The sequence below is a fragment of the Schistocerca gregaria genome, chromosome 2 (genome assembly GCF_023897955.1).
Source record: "Schistocerca gregaria isolate iqSchGreg1 chromosome 2, iqSchGreg1.2, whole genome shotgun sequence".
Lineage (NCBI taxonomy): Eukaryota > Metazoa > Arthropoda > Insecta > Orthoptera > Acrididae > Schistocerca > Schistocerca gregaria.
The window spans coordinates 849,715,050-849,733,297 of NC_064921.1; the positions used below are offsets into that span (position 1 = coordinate 849,715,050).

Sequence of the window (18,248 nt, forward strand, 5' to 3'; positions counted from 1 at the left end):
GCACAATGGACATCTGACAATGGAATAAAGTTACCAGGGAAACAGAACAACCCTCACCCACAGAGTTGTGTTGTTTGGGGGAAGAGACCGAACTGGAAGGTCATCGGTCTCATCAGATTAGGGAAGGATAGGGAAGGAAGTCAGCCGTGCCCTTTCAAAGGAATCATCCCAGCATTTGCCTGGAGTGATTTAGGGAAATTACGGAAAACCTAAATCAAGATGGCTGGACATGGGATTGAACTGTCGTCCTCCCGAAGGCAAGCCCAGTGTGCTAATCACTGCACCACCTCACTCGGTCTCATCCACAGAGGAGACTAGAGGGTAGCAATAGAACTGGTAATATTTTTTAGGATGTAATATCTCCCCCCCCCCCCCTCTCTCTCTCTCTCTCTCTCTCTCTCTCTCTCTCTCTCTCTCTCTGAAGTGGAACCTCCGAGTCATCTGGAGGTACATGTTCCACCTATTCTTCAATGTTAGAAGAAAGATGATCATGTAAAATTGAAGTAGCTTAGAAGTAGTTGGGAGCATCCCATTATTTGAGGTTGTTTTATAATTTGTACATAAAATCCCTGAAACAAGGTGCATTCAGAATGTCCACAAAGAACGGCACCCTAGTAGACCTACTTGTTTAATTGTGTTGTGCTGTGCTGTGACTACTTGGAGGTCTCAGAGAAGAAGAGCCACCAATAAATGCAAAAACAAAAGAGAATTGAAAACAATTTGTTCACTCATTAGTAAGTTGAACGTTGGTCACTAGACTTCTGCCCAAAATTAAAGTAACACACTGAAATTTTGGAAGGTTGCACTTAATTTGCTACACAACAGTATAAACAGATGATGGTACTGTAGAAATACTCCAACAATTACAGAATGTAAACAACTGCAACTTGCGTAATGCTAGACAAAAATGTTCTTAATTTTTTCCAACTTGACGGATTTGTACACACATTCCGACAACTGGTTAACATGTCCAGTATGGGGTGCGACCACCTCTGGCAGAAATACAGGCCTGACAACGATAGGGTATCCTGTGAGTGATGTCATCAATTTCACACTGAGGCAATAATGCCCATTCTTCCTGCAGAACTGCTCACAACTCTTGCAGAGTGGTTGGTGGATGCTGACTTGCTGCATCCCGTCTCCCTCATCCATCCCAGACATACTCTGTGGGATTCAAATCGGGAGAGCGAGCAGGCCATGCCATGCGTGCAATAGTTTCTATTTCTAAGAAAACAACCACATCAACCACCCATGCTCTATGAGGTCAACTATTATCATTCATCAACATGAAGTCTGGGCCCACAGCATTTCACAACAACTGCACATGAGGTCCCAAGATCTCATTACAATGCCTGACAGCACTTAAAAATTGCCAATTCACCAACACAATTTCATGAAGAGGTATATTGGAACAAATATCCCTCGGTCACAAAAATTAAGTCAAAATTGACCTGGTTTCAATGCTACTATGAGCGTCATCTTCAGAATTAGACTGTTCTAAAACATATTTAGGTATATAGTACATTAATAAAATTAAAATTTGTACTGACTGGAAAAGAGTCTCGTTGCAACCCTTGTTCACAGTAGGAGCAACCCTTAGCGGCTCGCCATCTCACAACTGTTCATGACATCGCCTTTCCGGCTCAGATCTTTTTTTTTTTAATATGTGACTTGTAAGTACTGCATCTTTTCCAGTCAGTACAAACTTTAATTTTATTAATGTACTATATACCTAATATGTTTGAGAACAGTTAGTGACCAATGGCTTATTTGTTCCAATATAATTCTGACACGGTCACTGAACTTTAGCAGCTATGTTCAAAGTTTCATGAAGAGGTTTTCAAGTGGTCAATATAATCCTTGCCTACACCATTAGGGATCCTCTTTGATACCGATCTCTTCCCCCATTTGGGTCCCGAAATCATGTTCCATGTTCCCTCCAGATGCGAGTACATCAAGAATCACTCTCCAGACCAAACCAGGACTCATTGGTGAAGGACATTGGCCCACTGTTTGAAAATCAGGTGACATGTTGGCGACTCCACTCTAGATGTTCCCTTCTGTGAAGACGTGTCAGAGGTCCACATACAGCAGATCTCCGACAATAAAAGCCACTCTTCCGAAGCCTTCTGTATGCAGTTTGCCTCAATCCAACACATCCTATGTATGTTGCCATGTCAGATGCCAATCGCTGTGCAGTACTAAGGTAGTACTGTCTACCTTTACAGCCAAATAATGGTCCTCTCTTGCTGATGTTACACATGGTTGTTCCTGTCCTGATCTTCAACACAACTTCAGTCTCTATAAACTGCCACCACATCCAAGAAGCAAAAGAATGATTCACATTAAGCAATTGGGCAACATCAGATTGCTTCCATTCTTCCTATGGCCCTCCACCACAGAGAGCCTGGTAGGCATCTTCTCTGTGCCATACTGCACCAGCTGTGACTGTGTACACAGTGAATGTGGACGTGAGACTACCTGGAAAACACTAACACTTTTGATAGGTGTCCTGACTTCATATCACCGATGTGGTTGTCCGTTGACTGGAATGCTATCTTTTGTGCAGAACACAATGGTACGGACACCTGTTGACAGTTTGTACGATTCGTGAATTAGACACAGGATGAGGAAACAGCAGATTGTTGTTCTAATTTTGGACACTAGTGTATTTAGATATGAATTGATGTAATGACTTTGAAGTTCGAGATCAGTTACAGTGTACCAAAAGACTTCAACACGATTTAAAATGCAACAGTTTTGTGAGTTGAGCTACAATTTTATAACTGCTGGATATATTTACAACTCTTACAGTCTGCACCAACTGCATCAGAGATGAGCGGTACATGATACCAGTGGTCTTGATCAGCAAGTCGACAAAAAAACATCGGAAGGTGATCGTAATTGAGAAGAATTCTGGGTAAAACTTAAGCAAACTACCAAAAGGGGACAGAACCTTAACACTATTATCAGCATTAACATTACATATCACCAGGAGAAACAATGCAACACACATGAATGGGCTGAGATATTAAACTGGAAGAGAAGAAAAAAGTTTTTTAAGAAAGAAGCAACTGAAGTGAGGTTAGCACACACCCAATCAAGTACAGAAAATAAACTGCAACTTTCGGGGAGGGGGGGGAGATATACAAAATTCTTCAACATCTACTACTACTACTACTACTACTACTTATGCAAATTAATGGCTCGTCTCAAATACACGGTGTACATAAAGTCTGGCAACAGTTTCAATTATTTATTGTACAAGAACCAAACATTGTACAGATATCATATGTCATTTTGAAGAGGAACCCTGAAAGTTTTTTTCCACATATTCCCCCACAGTGTAGTTTGGCAGTTTGCTGATAGTCAGCACTAGTCGCAAACATAGCGGCCATGCTACAGAAGGGGACAGCCCTAACAGTCAGTCATTCCAATTTGCTATAGGAGTACCTCAAAAGGACGACAATAAGTCCCATCAACTATCTGATATTTGCAGACTGAACACAAGCATGGACAGTACGGAGGGGATGTAAACTGACCACATCCTTAAGCAAGTTATGAAAACCTAACTCTGGTTACCAGAAGAGGCTCCAACTTCACCTTTCCTGAATGATAATGCATTGTCTCAGGCCTGGACCAAACAAGTGTCTACAACTTTTGTGTAGAAGATTTGGATCTGGCAACTGTTGAATGTATGATAGTAATAACCTGAAGAAATAACATTACTTTCCAAGTGTACCCTAGTGTCCCAAAACACTACCTAAAAGATTCTAGCCAATTCACCGTCACCAAAATTTGACAAGACACTATATGCAGTTCGAAATTTTAAAAAGATTTCCTACCAGCACATGTCTAAAATATGATGAGAAGCTGACAGAAGACATTGATGAGTTAAATTCTTGGGATAACAACTTTATGATAGAATCACTTTTTGGTTTAACTCAAAGCCACATTTATATTTTCTCAAGTTCCAAAGCTTGTAAAACACATCTGTAGAGTCAACTCAAGAACACACAACAGATGCTTGTTCAAGGGACTGGGGATGGTAACCATTGATTCCCAACATATTTATTCCTTGAAATTTGTCATAAATATATTTTTTCAAGCAACAACTCTATTCATATAAACAACAGAAATATGACCAAGATTTTATATCACTTTGCTCCATAAATGTATAACTCAAACCCACATTTTCAACAAGTTACACACAGCCATAAAAAAGTTTACCTTCTAATAAAACTTTATGAGGAGGTTAATGGATTTTCTGGTGGCAACTGACAATTTTTCCCCCAAGAACTGACTGATGTAGCATATATTATATTAATAATGTCAAATAACATTAGCAGTAGGTAAAATCTGAATTCTACATATGTTTGGCACAGTAATGTGATCAATGCAAAGAAAATGATTTTCTGTCTGATAATGTACTGCTACAATAGCCTCGGAATTGTACCCTTCTCACAATATTACACACATTATTACTTCTTAAATCTAAATAAGTTTAAGATTCTTTTTAGTTATTGCACATCCACGAAGATTTGTGGAAGGATCATGAGAACAGTGAGAGGCAGTGCAATTTTTGTCTGCAGGAGGGGGGCCAGGGAGTGAAATTCAGGCCCAAATGTCTACCATGTGTAGCAGACACCATAAAGCATTATGTGCCCATGTGTTTGTGTGAAATAAATGATGCTGAGAAAGTCAGGTGTTATTTAATGACAGCAGTTGGCCTGGACCCCTTCTGTCATTGCTGCACTGGATGTTGCCATCAGAAACTACGGATGACAGATGGAGGAAGACATTCAGCTCATGTTGGGCATTAGTCATAGTACCACTCATTCCATCATGACAGTGCACCTGAAATTCCAGACAATCTGTGCACAATGGGTTCCCCATAGCCTAATGGAAGAGCAGAATTTGAAGAAAATGTCAACATAATTGCAGCACCTGGAATGGTATTGCAATGAATATCTTTTCTAGCTCATATTGTGACAGGAGATGAATCATGGTGTCACCATTTTGAGCAAACTAGATGGTCAAGAGAATGCTGAAGAGAGTGCTCCAGGAAACATGTATGCTGCGCGCTGCAATAGATGGTAAAATCGTCCACGAAAAGGGAGCCTGATGCATCATCTGGGAGGCAATCCATTATTGCACTGATCGCTACGGCGAAGACAGCGTCGCTCAAAACGGAGCCCTGTGGCACCCCATTTTCCTGGCGACAGGTGTCTGACAGGACAGAACCCACACGTACCCTGAACTGTCTATCCATTAAAAAGGAACGAATAAAAAGAGGGAGGCGACCGCGAAAGCCCCATATATGCATGGTGCGGAGAATGCCCGCCCTCCAACAGGTGTCTTAAGCCTTCTCCAAACCAAATAACACAGCCGCAGTCGGGCGCTTCCGCAAGAAGTTATTCATAATTAAGGTCAACAGGGTAACCAGATGGTCAACAGCAGAGCGGCGCCTACGAAATCCACATTGTACATTGGTAAGTAGGCGTCGAGATTCGAGCAGCCAAACCAACCGAGAGTTAACCATTCGCTCCATCACCTTACAGACACAACTGGTAAGCGAGATGGGTCGATAACTGGAAGGCAAGTGCTTGTCCTTCCCCGGCTTAGGAATCGGTACAACAATAGACTCGCGCCAGCATGCGGGAACATGTCCCTCAATCCAGATGCAATTGTAAGTACGAAGAAGGAAACCTTTACCCGCAGGAGAAAGGTTCTTCAGCATCTGAATATGAATAGAATCAGGCCCCGGAGCGGAGGACCGTGACCGGGCAAGTGCATTTTCGAGTTCCCACATGGTGAATGGGGCATTGTAGTTTTCACAATTCGAGGAGTGGAAATTTAGGTGGCAGAGCCTCCTCTGCCTGTTTTCGGGGGAGGAAGGCAGGGGGGTAATGAGTGGAGCTCGAAACCTCTGCGAAAAAGCGGCCGAAGGCATTGGAGACATCCTCAGGGGCCACAAGGACGTCATTCGCGACCGTCAAGCCAGAAACTGGTGAGTGGAACTTAGTGCCAGGTAGCCGGCGCAGGCTACCCCATACAACAGAAGAAGGAGCAAAACTGTTGAAGGTGCTTGTGAAAGCAGCCCAGCTGGCTTTCTTGCTTTCTTTAAAAATACGACGACACTGTGCACGTAATCGTTTGTAATTGATACAATTCGCCACGGTAGGGTGGCGTTTAAAGGTGCGTAAAGCACGTCGACGAGCACATAAGGCGTCTCTACATGCTGCGGTCCACCAGGGGACCGGTACGTGGCGTGGAGAAGTAGTGTGAAGGATGGAATATTCAGCAGCAGTGAGAATGACTTCCTTGAGGTGTGCGGCCTGACTATCGCAGTTTGTGAAGGTTTGATCCTGAAAGGTCGCCCTGGAAGTGAAGAGCCCCCAGTCTGCTTTGGAGATGTTCCAACTAGTTGAGCACAGAGAGGGGGTATGATGCAGGAGATGGATAACACACGGGAAGTGGTCGCTCGAATATGTATCAGAAAGCGCATACCACTCAAACCGGCGTGCAAGTTGGGTAGTACATACAGAGAGGTCTAAATGGGAACATGTGTGAGAGGTGTCTGAAAGGAAAGTAGGGGCGCCAGTATTGAGACAGACAAGAGTGAGCTGGTTGAAAACGTCTGCTAACAGGGATCCCCTCTGACAGGATGCTGAAGAGCCCCAAAGAGGATGGTGGGCATTGAAGTCTCCAGTTAACAAAAATGGTGCAGGTAACTGAGCAATAATTTGCATCATGTCTGCCCTGGTAACGGCAGACGATGATGGAGTGTAAACGGTACAGATGGAAAATGTAAAAGTGGGGAGAGTAATGCGGACGGCAACTCCTGCAGGCCGGTGTGCAATGTGATGGGATCATAGTAAATATCATCCCGGACCAGCAACATAACCCCTCAATGAGCCGGAATACCTGCCACAGGGGTAAATCAAAACGCACAGAGGTGTAGTGTGCCAAAGCAATTTGATCGCATGGGCGTAGCTTCGTTTCCTGGAGGGCTACGACGAGCGGACGGTGCGAGCGGAGCAGCAATTTCAAGTCCTCTCGGTTGGAGCGAATGCTGCGAATATTCCAGTGAATAAGTGCCATCGTGAGAAGAAGAAGATGCAAGAAGGGGTCATCTAGAAGGCCGCTGAGGGCCCGGCTTCGAGTGAGCACTGCCGCCGCTAGCAGGAGGCGGACAGTCATCATCCATTTGTTCTATAGGTTCATCGGCCATCATGTGAAGATGGCCGGAAGGGGGAGCTTCCTCCGCTGGTGAACGGCCAGATGTTCGGCTACCAGTGGTGCGCCCAGGTGAAACTGATGACGGCCTGGGGCGGCAACCGCTGGGGGGGCGCAGGAGGAGAAATGCGCCGTGGCGGGGAAGGAGAACTGTGCTTCCTATGAGCCTTCTTGGAAGGCCGTTTTGTGGAAGGATTGGTCGATGGCTGAGGGTTCGAGGTACGTAGAAGGTCTGCATGAGACTGTTCTTTCTTGAAGGCCCGTGCTTCTGACTTCTGGGTCTTCGTCCTGGCAGAAGCTGATAAAAGTGCTTGTGTCGGAGGGGCGACGAGAGGAAGAGGAGACGTCAACCAGGCGATCTTAGCACTGGCCGAAGGAATGACGGTAGTGCTGAAGGTCGGATCGCATGTCTGCGTCGCCACCTCCCTGGTAGTCCGAGGAGAGGCGAGGACAGTACTGTACTTCCCCGCTGGGAGCAACGTGGGCTTCCTGCTAGCGAATAGCTTGCGAGCAGCCGAGGTGGAGACTTTCTCTTTGACCCGAATTTCTTGGATACAGCGTTCTTCCTTGTAGACGGGACAGTTGCGGGAGGACGCTGCATGGTCACCGCGACAGTTCACACAACGAGGAGACGGAGGTGGACAGTCACCCTCATGGGCATCCCTGCCCCAAGTCACACATGTAGCCGCATTGGAACAAGAATGGCGAGTGTGACTGAAATGCTGACACTGGTAGCAGCGCGTAGGTGCCGGGACATAGGGGTGAACAGAAATAACCTTGTAGCCCGCCTTGATGTGTGACGGCAGCTGAACACTGTCAAAGGTCAAGAAAAGTGTCGGTACAAGGTGATTGTTGACCTTTTTCATGACCCTATGGACAGCCGTCACACCCTGCTCAGCGAGGAAAGACAATCTCCTCGTCAGTCAATCCATCGAGTGATCTAGTATAGACCACTCCACGAGACTAATTCAAAGTGCGGTGAGCCTCCACCCGGACAGGGAACGTTTTTGTGCCTGAAAGGCGCTCTCAGTTTCTAGTAACAAGGTACCATTACGCAACCTGGTACAAGACTTGACAGATCCGGCTATGGCATCTACGCCCTTCTGGATAACGAAGGGGTTGACAGAGGAAAAATCCTTTCCGCCCTCATATCAAGAAACTGTGGGGCAGGCGATAGTACTTTTGTCGCTGGTGACTGGTCAAGTTTCTGTTTGTGGGCAGAAGTCGAGAGAGAAGAAGAGAAATCCATTGCAGAGGAACCCCCATGATTGCCAGCATCTCCGATGGCGCGCTCCTTCCTTGTGGGGACCCTCTCAGAGGGCACTCCCGCCTTAGGTGATTGTTCACACCTCAGGTCACACCTCCCGAGAAACGGACGGAGGGACCAATTGGCATGGTCGGAAGGTGTCAGCTCAGGCAATCACCCCTCCCTGGACCTGGCCTTTATCAGGGGGTACATGCGTGCCTTACCTGTCTACCCAGGGCGGGGAATTACACGTTACCCCGTCACCGGCTACGCGTGCAAACGTGTGGGTCGGCCTTCAGGCACGCACAGGGAGGAAGGAAGAAGAGGAAAAAGAAAGGAGAGGGGGAAAGAAAGGACATACTGTCTCAAACACCGAAGCGGAGACCAGGCAAGGCGAAGAGGGTAAGGAGAAGGCGGTAAGGCGAAGAGGGTAAGGAGAAGGCGAAGAGGGTAAGGAGAAGGCGAAGAGGGTAAGGAGAAGGCGAAGAGGGTAGGGAGAAGAGGGTAGTGAGAAGAGGGTAGTGAGAAGAGGGTAGTGAGAAGAGGGTAGGGAGAAGAGGGTAGGGAGAAGAGGGTAGGGAGAAGAGGGTAGGGAGAAGAGGGTAGGGAGAAGAAGGTAGGGAGAAGAAGGTAGGGAGAAGAAGGTAGGGAGAAGAAGGTAGGGAGAAGAAGGTAGGGAGAAGAAGGTAGGGAGAAGAAGGTAGGGAGAAGAAGGTAGGGAGAAGAAGGTAGGGAGAAGAAGGTAGGGAGAAGAAGGTAGGGAGAAGAAGGTAGGGAGAAGAAGGTAGGGAGAAGAAGGTAGGGAGAAGAAGGTAGGGAGAAGAAGGTAGGGAGAAGAAGGTAGGGAGAAGAAGGTAGGGAGAAGAAGGTAGGGAGAAGAAGGTAGGGAGAAGAAGGTAGGCAGGAATACCTCGGGCCTATTCTAACCCCCGGACCAGCAGGGTGTGTGTGTGTGTGTGTGTGTGTGTGTGTGTGTGTGTGTGTGTGTGTGTGTGTCTCAACCCCATGCATCAAAGCTACAGCACTGTGAATACACTCCATAAGAAAAATTTGATAAATTTCTGACAAAAAAAGGAAAACTGAGGGCATGAAAGCCCTGAGCAATCAGTAAATTTCAACTAATAGCACACAAATCAAATATTCTGCAAAAAAACAGCTGCCTTTACTGAAGGTGTGTGTGTACACAGGAAAAGCTGGTTCAAACTCTTGCACTGCAAAGTCACTAAGTAGAAGGCAATTATTAATGTAAACAATGGCACAGTATCAACGGACACACAAAAATTACTTTTCTTATTCTGGAGGAAGGGTGAAGATACCAATGGACAGATTCTTGCTCCCTACATGCTATTTTAATTAATCTAAAAAAAAAAAAAAAAAACAACAGAGGGTGTAATTTTACGTTTGTGTCATGTCTGATATATAAAATTCAAGAACTGTGACGATTTCATCAAAGAAAAACACTCACATGTTGCAAAAATACACTATATTAGGAGCGGATGTGCAAGCCAACAAAAAATAAAATTAATTTTATGAATCTATGTCTCCATAAAACAATTTTAGATCAGTGTTGGCTGAGTGCTCATTCTCTGCAATTAGCCATGGAGAAACAGTATGATGATATACATGAGGAACAGTTAAAAAATATACTACTGGCCATTAAAATTTCTACACCATAAAGATGACGTGCTACAAATGTGAAATTTAACCGACGGTAAGAAGATGCCACGATACGCAAATAATTAGCTTTTCAGAGCATTCACACAAGGTTGGCACCAGTGGCGACAGTTACAACATGCTGAAATGAGGAAAGTTTCCAACCAATTTCTCACACGCAAAATGCAGTTGACCGGCACTGCCTCGTGAAACGTCGTCGTGATGCCTCGTGTAAGGAGGAGAAATGCGTACCTTCACATTTCTGACTTTGATAAAGGTCGGACTGTAGCCTATCGCAATTGCGGTTTATCGTATTGCGACACTGCTGCTCGCGTTGGTCGAGATCCGATGACTGTTAGCAGAATATGGAATTGATGGGCTCAGGAGGGTAATACAGAACGCCGTGCTGGATCCTAACGACCTCATATCACAAGCAGTCGAGATGACAGGCATCTTATCCGCATGGCTGTAACGCATCATGCAGCCACGTCTCGAGTCAACAGATGGGGACGTCTACAGCAAGACGACAACCATCTGCATGAACAGTTAGACGACGTTTGCAGCAGCATGGACTGTCAGCTCGGAGACCATGGCTGCGGTTACCCTTGATGCTGCATCACAGACAGGAGCGCCTGCGATGGTGTACTCTACAACGAACCTGGGTGCAGGAATGGCCAAACGTCTTTCTTGGGGATGAGTCCAGGTTCTGTTTACAGCATCATGATGGTCACATCCGTGTTGCACGACATCGCGGTGAACACACATTGGAAGCGTGTATCCGTCATCGCCCTACTGGCGTATCACCCAGCATGATGGTATGGGGTGCCATTGGTTACACGTCTGTCACTTCTTGTTCGCATTGACGGCACTTTGAACAGTGGACGTTACATTTCAGACGTGTTACAACCCGTGGCTCTACCCTTCATTCAATCCCTGCAAAACCCTATATTTCAGCAGGATAATGTACGACTGCATGTTGCAAGTCCTGTACGGGACTTTCTGGATACAGAAAATGTTTGACAGCTGCCCTGACCAGCACATTCTCCTGATCTCTCACCAATTGAAAACGTCTGGTCAATGGTGTCCAAGCAACTGGCTCATCACAATAAGCCAGTCACTACTCTTGATGAAGTGTGGTATTGTGTTGAAGCTGCATGGGCAGCTGTACCTGAACACACCATCCAAGATCTGTTCACTCAATGCCCAGGCATATCAAGGCAGTTATTACGGCCAGAGGTGGTTGTTCTGGATACTGATTTCTCAGATCTATGCACCCAAATTGCGTGAAAATGTTCTAGTATAGGCCTAATATATTTGTACAATGAATACCCATTTATCATCTGCATTTCTTCTTGGTGCAGCAATTTCAATGGCAAGCAGTGTGCTACCAACAAAGTAAAGCTCACTAATCCCTTTACAAAGATTACCTGTATTAGATTTGTGTCAGGTTGGTAATGTTAACAACACCAAAGTTCATTTTCATTTTATTTCTGAAGTTTGTGAATCAGACATGTTCCAGCCTTTTAGAATGTTTTGCACAACTTCAGACATTTCATGCAAGCAGTATTTTCCCTAACTAAGCTACAACATTAGGAAAGTTGGAAGGAAAGAGAATCAGTAATGACATGGGGCCCACCCCTAAAACTATAGAATAAACTGACATTCCTCGGTGAAAAAAAATTATGTTGCTTATTTAAATATTACAATATGAGGTATTTTGGGATCATCCCTAAAGTAAATACAACAGATCATGCCGTTATTGTTCTATTCCTCCATATCCTTCATGACTACCATTTTCATTCCATTGCCACGATAAGAGAATATTTGCCCAGTGCAAATTCCTTGTATGTTCACTACTGTTGGACCTCCTAAAACAACTGGAAAAAACTATCAGTTTCTTGAAAAGTATTGTTACTGTAAATTATTTACACTTTACATAGCACGCATTAAAAGAGTGAAAATCTGGTTTCGATATATTTAACTTTCAATTTTGTTGTTTCATCCAGCTCATTTTAGCCTATAGGCTAAATCTAATAATGGTCTACAACCAATTAAACTGTCTATTCCCACTTACTCGGTTTTGAACCATGCCTGCTGATTTTTGTTTATCAGTTTTGAAATTTCATATTAGCCATGTGTAATAAAAATATATACTGCTAATATGACATTTAAAAACTGATGAACAAAATCGGCAGGCATGGTTCAAAACTGAGCAATAATAAAAGTACTTCCCCTCCATGAACGTAGCCGTTGGTGGGGAGGGTTGCGTGCCTCAGCAATACAGATAGCCGTACCTTAGATGCAACCACAATGGAGGGGTATCTGATGATGCCACACAAACGCGTGGCTCCTGAAGAGGGGCAGCAGCCTTTTCATTAGTTGCAGGGGCAACAGTCTGGATGATTGACTGATCTGGCCTTGTAACACTAACCAAAACGACCTTGCTGTGCTGGAACTGCAAACAGCTTGAAAGCAAGGGTAAACTACAGCCATAATTTTTCCCGAGCGCATGAAGCTTTACAGCATGGTTTCCAGAAGTAAAATAGTCCCCCATTTGGATCTCCAGACAGGAACTACTCAGGAGGATGTTATCAGGAGATATAAAAGTGGCATTATGCGGATCAGAGTGTGGAATGTCAAGAGCCCTTCATCGGGCAGGTAGATTAGAAAATTTAAAAAAGGGAAATGGACAGATTAAAGTTAGATATAGTGGGAATTTGTGATGTTCGGTACCAAGAGGAAGAAGACTTTTGGTCAGGTAAATACACAGCTATAAACATGAAATCAAATAGGGGTAATGCAGGAGTAGGTTTAATAATGAATGTAAAAAGAGCATTGGTAAGCTAGTACGAACAGTATAGTGAACGAAAGCATCATTGTAGCCAAGATAGACATGAAGCCCACGTCTACCACAGTAGTACAAGTATTTATGCCAACCAGCTTCACAGATGAACAGTTCGAAGAAATGTATGATGAGATAAAATAAATTATTCAGATAGTCAAGGGAGACGAAAATTTAATAGTTACAGGGGACTGGAATTCTATAGTAGAAAAAGGAAGACAAGGAAAAGTAGTAGGTGAATATGGAATGGGGTAAGGCATGAAAGAGGAAGCCACGTAGTAAAATTTTGCACCGAGCATAACAATCATAGCTAACACTTGGTTTAAGAATCATTACAGAAGGCTGTATACGTGGAAGAGGCCTGGAGACACTAGAAGGTTTCAGATAGATTATATGATGGTAAGACGGATTTAGGAACCAGGTTTTAAATTGTAAGACAATCCCAGGGACAGATGTGGACTCTGGCCACAATTTATTGGTTATGAACTGTAGATTCAAACTGAAGAAACCGCAAAAAGGCAGGAATTTAAGAAGATGGGCCATGGATAAACTGAAAGAACCAGAGGTTGTACAGACTTTCAGGGAGAGCATCAGGGAATGATTTACAAGAACGTGGGAAAGGAATACAGTAGAAGAAGAATGGGTAGCTTTGGGGGATGAAATAGTGATGGCAGCAGAGGATAAAGTAGGTAAAAAGACTAGAGGCTAGTAGAAATTCCTGTGAGATATTGAATTTAGTTGGTGAAAGGAGAAAATATAAAAATGTAGGTAAATGAAGCAGTCAAAATTGAATACAAACGTCTCAAAAATGAGATCGACAGGAAGTGCAAAATGTCTAAGCTGGGATGGCTAGAGGACAAATGTGAGGATGTAGAGGCATATATCACTAGGTATAAGAGATACTGCCTACAGGAAAATTAAAGAGACCTTTGGAGATAAGAGAACCACTTGGATGAATATCAAGAGTTTAGATGGAAACCCAGTTCTAAGCAAAGAAGGGAAAGCAGAAAGGTGGAAGGAGTATATAGAGGGTCTATACAGGGATGATGTTCTTGAGGACAATATTATGGAAATGGAAGAGGAGGTAGATGAAGATGAAATGGGAGATATGATACTGCATGAAGAGTTTGACCGAGCACTGAAAGACCTATGTCGAAACAAGGCTCTGGGAGTAGAGGACATTCCATTAGAACTACTGATAGCCTTAGGAGAGTCAGCCACAACAAAACTACCATCTGGTGAGCAAGATGTATGAGACAGGTAAAATACCCTCAGACCCAGTTTAATAAGTCACAGCTGCAAAACACTAATACGAATTATTTACAGATGAATGGAAAAACTGGCAGAAGCCGACCTTGGGGAAGATCAGTTTGGATTCCGTAGAAATGTTGGAGCACGTGAGGCAATACTGAGCCAATGACTTATCTTAGAAGATAGATTAAGGAAAGGCAAACCTATGTTTCTGGCATTTGTAGACTTAGAGAAAGCTTTTGACAATGTCGACTGGAATACTCTCTTTCAAATTCTGAAGGTGGCCGGGGTAATATACAGGGAGTGAAAGGCTATTTACAATTTGTACAAAAGCCATATGGCAGTTATAAAAGTCGAGGGGAATGAGAGGGAAGCTGTGGCTGGCAAGGGAGTGAAACAGGGTCGTAGCCTATCCTCGATGTTATTCAAACTATATATTGTGCAAGGAGTAAAGGAAGCAGAAGAAAAATTTGGAGTAGGAATTAGAATCCAAGGAGAAGAAATAAAAACTTTAATGTTCATCAATGACACAGTAATTCCATCAGACACAGCAAAGGACCTGGAAGAGCAGTTGAACGGAATGGACAGTGACATGATAGGAGGATATAAGATGAACATCAACAAAAGCAAAATGAGGATAATGGAATGTAGTTGAATTAAGTCTGGTGATGCTGAGGGAATTAGATTAGGAAGAGTTTTGCTGTTTGGGGAGCAAAATAACTGATGGTCGAAATAGAGAGGATATAAAATGTAGACTGGCAATGGCAGGGAAAGTGTTTCTGATGAAGAGAAATTTAACATCCAGTAAAATTTGTCAGGAAGTCTTTCCTGAAAGTATTTGTATGGAGTGTAGCCATATATGGAAGTCAAACATTGACGACAAATAGTTTAGACAAGAAGAGAATAGAAGTTTTCGAAATGTGGTGCTACAGAAGAATGCTGAAGATTAAATGGGTAGATCACGTAACTATGAGGAGGTACTGTATGGAATTGAGGAGAGAAGATACTTGTGGCACAACTTGGCTAGAAGAAGCGATGGTTGGTTGAACACGTTCTGAGGCATCAAGGGATCATGAATTTAGTATTGGAGGGCACCGTGGAGGGTAAAAATCGTATATGGAGACCAAGAGATGAACACACTAAACAGATTCAGAAGGATGTAGGTTGCAAGCTTGCACAGGATAGACCAGCATATAGAGCTGCATCAAGAGAGTCTCTGGACTGAAGAACACAACAACATTAAAAGTAACATAACTGTGCATGTAAGCTCATACAAGATTACTCTTACGAATATTTGTTGAAATATAAAAGATAAATGACCCATTAAAACTGACCTAAATTTCCTATATAACAGTAAAAACACCATAGTTTAACAGAAACTCCAATAACTTCCTATAACCACCCATGTTTGAGAGATTCTTTTGGAAAAAATAATTCAAAGTTACCCATCTCCCTTTATGCAATATTTGAAGTAATACTGAAATGTTTTCTAACAAAATGAAACATAAAAATGAATGTATAATTTTTTTTTCCTGCCTCGGTGGTTGCTTTAAAGTATTACTGTCCTTTCACTATAGTCAACTGGGAGAACAAATGGACTCAGTTTCACCTAAGTCTTCTACAACCAACGAGATGGGCTGGTTGACTCGACACCAATGACCACGGTGCAAAAGCTATACATTTTACGTATGCTGATACACAAAACAAGCCATTCACCTTCTGTCCTGATATACCTAGACACACTTTAAAGAGCTGATCTTCAGAACATTTCTTGTAGAGGAAAGGACACTATGTGAATCAATGGAGTAAGCCTAAGGGCAGTCATGGTGGGTGCAGTAAGACTCATCACACAAGTCTCTAAAAGAAGACAAGCCCCAATCTAACTTCAGACTGCAGTATCTGAATAATTTACAGTCTTTTCACAGATTATGAACACTGTTCATGATTTCATTTGAGTGTGACTGTGTCTCCTTAGAAATCTTAGTTGTGGTTACAAACTAACTATTAATTACCCCCAAGGTCAACATTCAATGTACTATAAACAAACTCCAAGGTAAATATTAAAAAGCTCTGTAACACAATATGCAATGTGACTCAGCTGTTACTCTGTTAGCAGAAGAACCATTCTCAAGACAGTAACCATGTTTATTATTAGCTCTACTACCCAATTTTCATGCAACACCTTGGAATTCTATACTCGCCGATAACTGATCCTCTCTAGGTGAACATTTACTGTATTTCAGACTGAGGAAGCTACTATCTTAGGTGTTACCATGATCTACTGCAATTCTTTGCCATGTGGCTCAAATATTTAAAGAATTGCATTTTAAGGTGAAACTCCAAAGTCCCTTTTCGTTCATCTTCCTTAAAACTTAATTTTCTTTATCAGAAAGTTGCTAAATTTTACTTTAGTTCGTATTTAAATATCTCTAAACATTTCGTCTACATCATATGTATTTTAAAACAACCAGTTTCAACAATATCATTTTAATATCTTTATCAATCTAAAATACTAAAAAAAAATTTCACACATTAAGAGGCATTGAAATTTTTTGGTGCGTAGGAAGTGATCACAACTATACTGTGAGAATCATTATTCTTAATTGCTTGGACCTTATCACGGAGCAAAGGCATCAAGCACTCCGTATTACGGACAGCAACACTCACTACTGCATAAAATCAATATTAACGATTAGGCAAATTTAGGACTGCTACCAGAAATGCTATACAAACGTACATATGTGATAAAAGAAATTCAGGGTTGGGGTCGAGCCATTACTTTCACAACGTTATGAAATCACTATACATTTCATCACTACTAACACTATCTTCGTAGTTATCATATAGTAATAAATATTGCAAACAAAAATAATGGGTCACGACAAGTATTATCCACTCACATCTTGATGTCTTTTCCATAAATCAGTACCAAATTTATGCAAATATATTTTCAACCTCTGGTCACCTGGTTATCAGGTACACAACAAACGTCGGTGCTGACGAAAAAATCTCCACATCTATCAGTCTTTCTGCCACAGCTGCATTACCTACGAACATAGATAGATCTGATTTTCGATTCCGTATAACACAATGTTTAAATTGCGTGGCTTTCATTGCCAATTTTGTAGATGGAAAGTTCAATGCTGCAAATACTGTTGTTAAATGTTGCGGAACCCTATCAAAACTTTTACATGAGTGATAAATATACACGCTTACACCGCCTGGACATCATGTCCTGTTAGTCCCCCACCATCCCAGCACTTCTCTCACTGTTTCCACCTTTCACGCCATGGTTTGGGTAATCTGACATGCAATCGATTTCATTACACACATCTCCGCGCCTACTATCACTGCACAGAGGAAAACACAAAACAACGCATTCAAAGATAACGCCAGCTTCAGAGCTACCAACTGTGGCCACCAAAGACTACGAATTCAAATTCCAAACCTGTAGTTAGCATTTTAGTGTTTAACCATTATAATAGTAGTGACAATTAATAGTAACGACTTAATACACATAGAATATCTCGGTTCGGTGTTTAATGTAAAGATATAACTATCTTTTTTCAGTTTGTGACAAACGACTTAAAAATTTGTGAAAAACAGCACGACTATAGGAAACAGGGAATAGCTCTCAACTAGGTTGGCTTAGATGAACTGTAGTTTCGTGAACTATTCCCATGACTATTCCAAACGTCTCGAAAGATAACACGAAGTTCGATTACATTGGACTCGATCCATTGCAAATAATACTAAAAGTAATGGATGGATTACTACAGGAATTAGAACCTCTCGCCAGAAAAAAGACACCTGCACGAAATCTGCGAGGAAAATAATGTCACAGCAGACAGGTACACTGCAAAACATACACAAAAATTTTACAAAAGGTCATAAAACAGCAAAAGAATGCACACTGTCAGGTATATACAAAAATTTTACAAGTAAAGTAGAAGCTATGAGCGATACCATAAAAAGGACCACAGAAAACCAATGAGGATATTGTCTTGTCATATGACT

At 42.7% G+C, this 18,248-nt stretch overlaps 1 protein-coding gene across 2 annotated transcripts in view; it reads right to left on the reverse strand.

Annotated features, from left to right (window-relative positions):
- LOC126335218 (meiosis regulator and mRNA stability factor 1) overlaps positions 1-17,625 on the reverse strand; it is a 219,294-nt gene extending 201,669 nt beyond the window's left edge. Inside the window, exons 1-2 of one of the 2 annotated variants that reach the window (XM_049998245.1) lie at positions 17,448-17,622; positions 17,132-17,278 (exon numbers count right to left, since the gene is read on the reverse strand). In XM_049998245.1, coding sequence (XP_049854202.1) covers positions 17,132-17,150 — 19 coding nt within the window. In that variant the 5' untranslated portion in view covers positions 17,151-17,278; positions 17,448-17,622. Of the gene's footprint in view, positions 1-17,131 lie in introns of both variants that reach the window. The other variant, XM_049998246.1, reaches the window with a different exon arrangement.
- Positions 17,626-18,248: the final 623 nt, after the last annotated feature.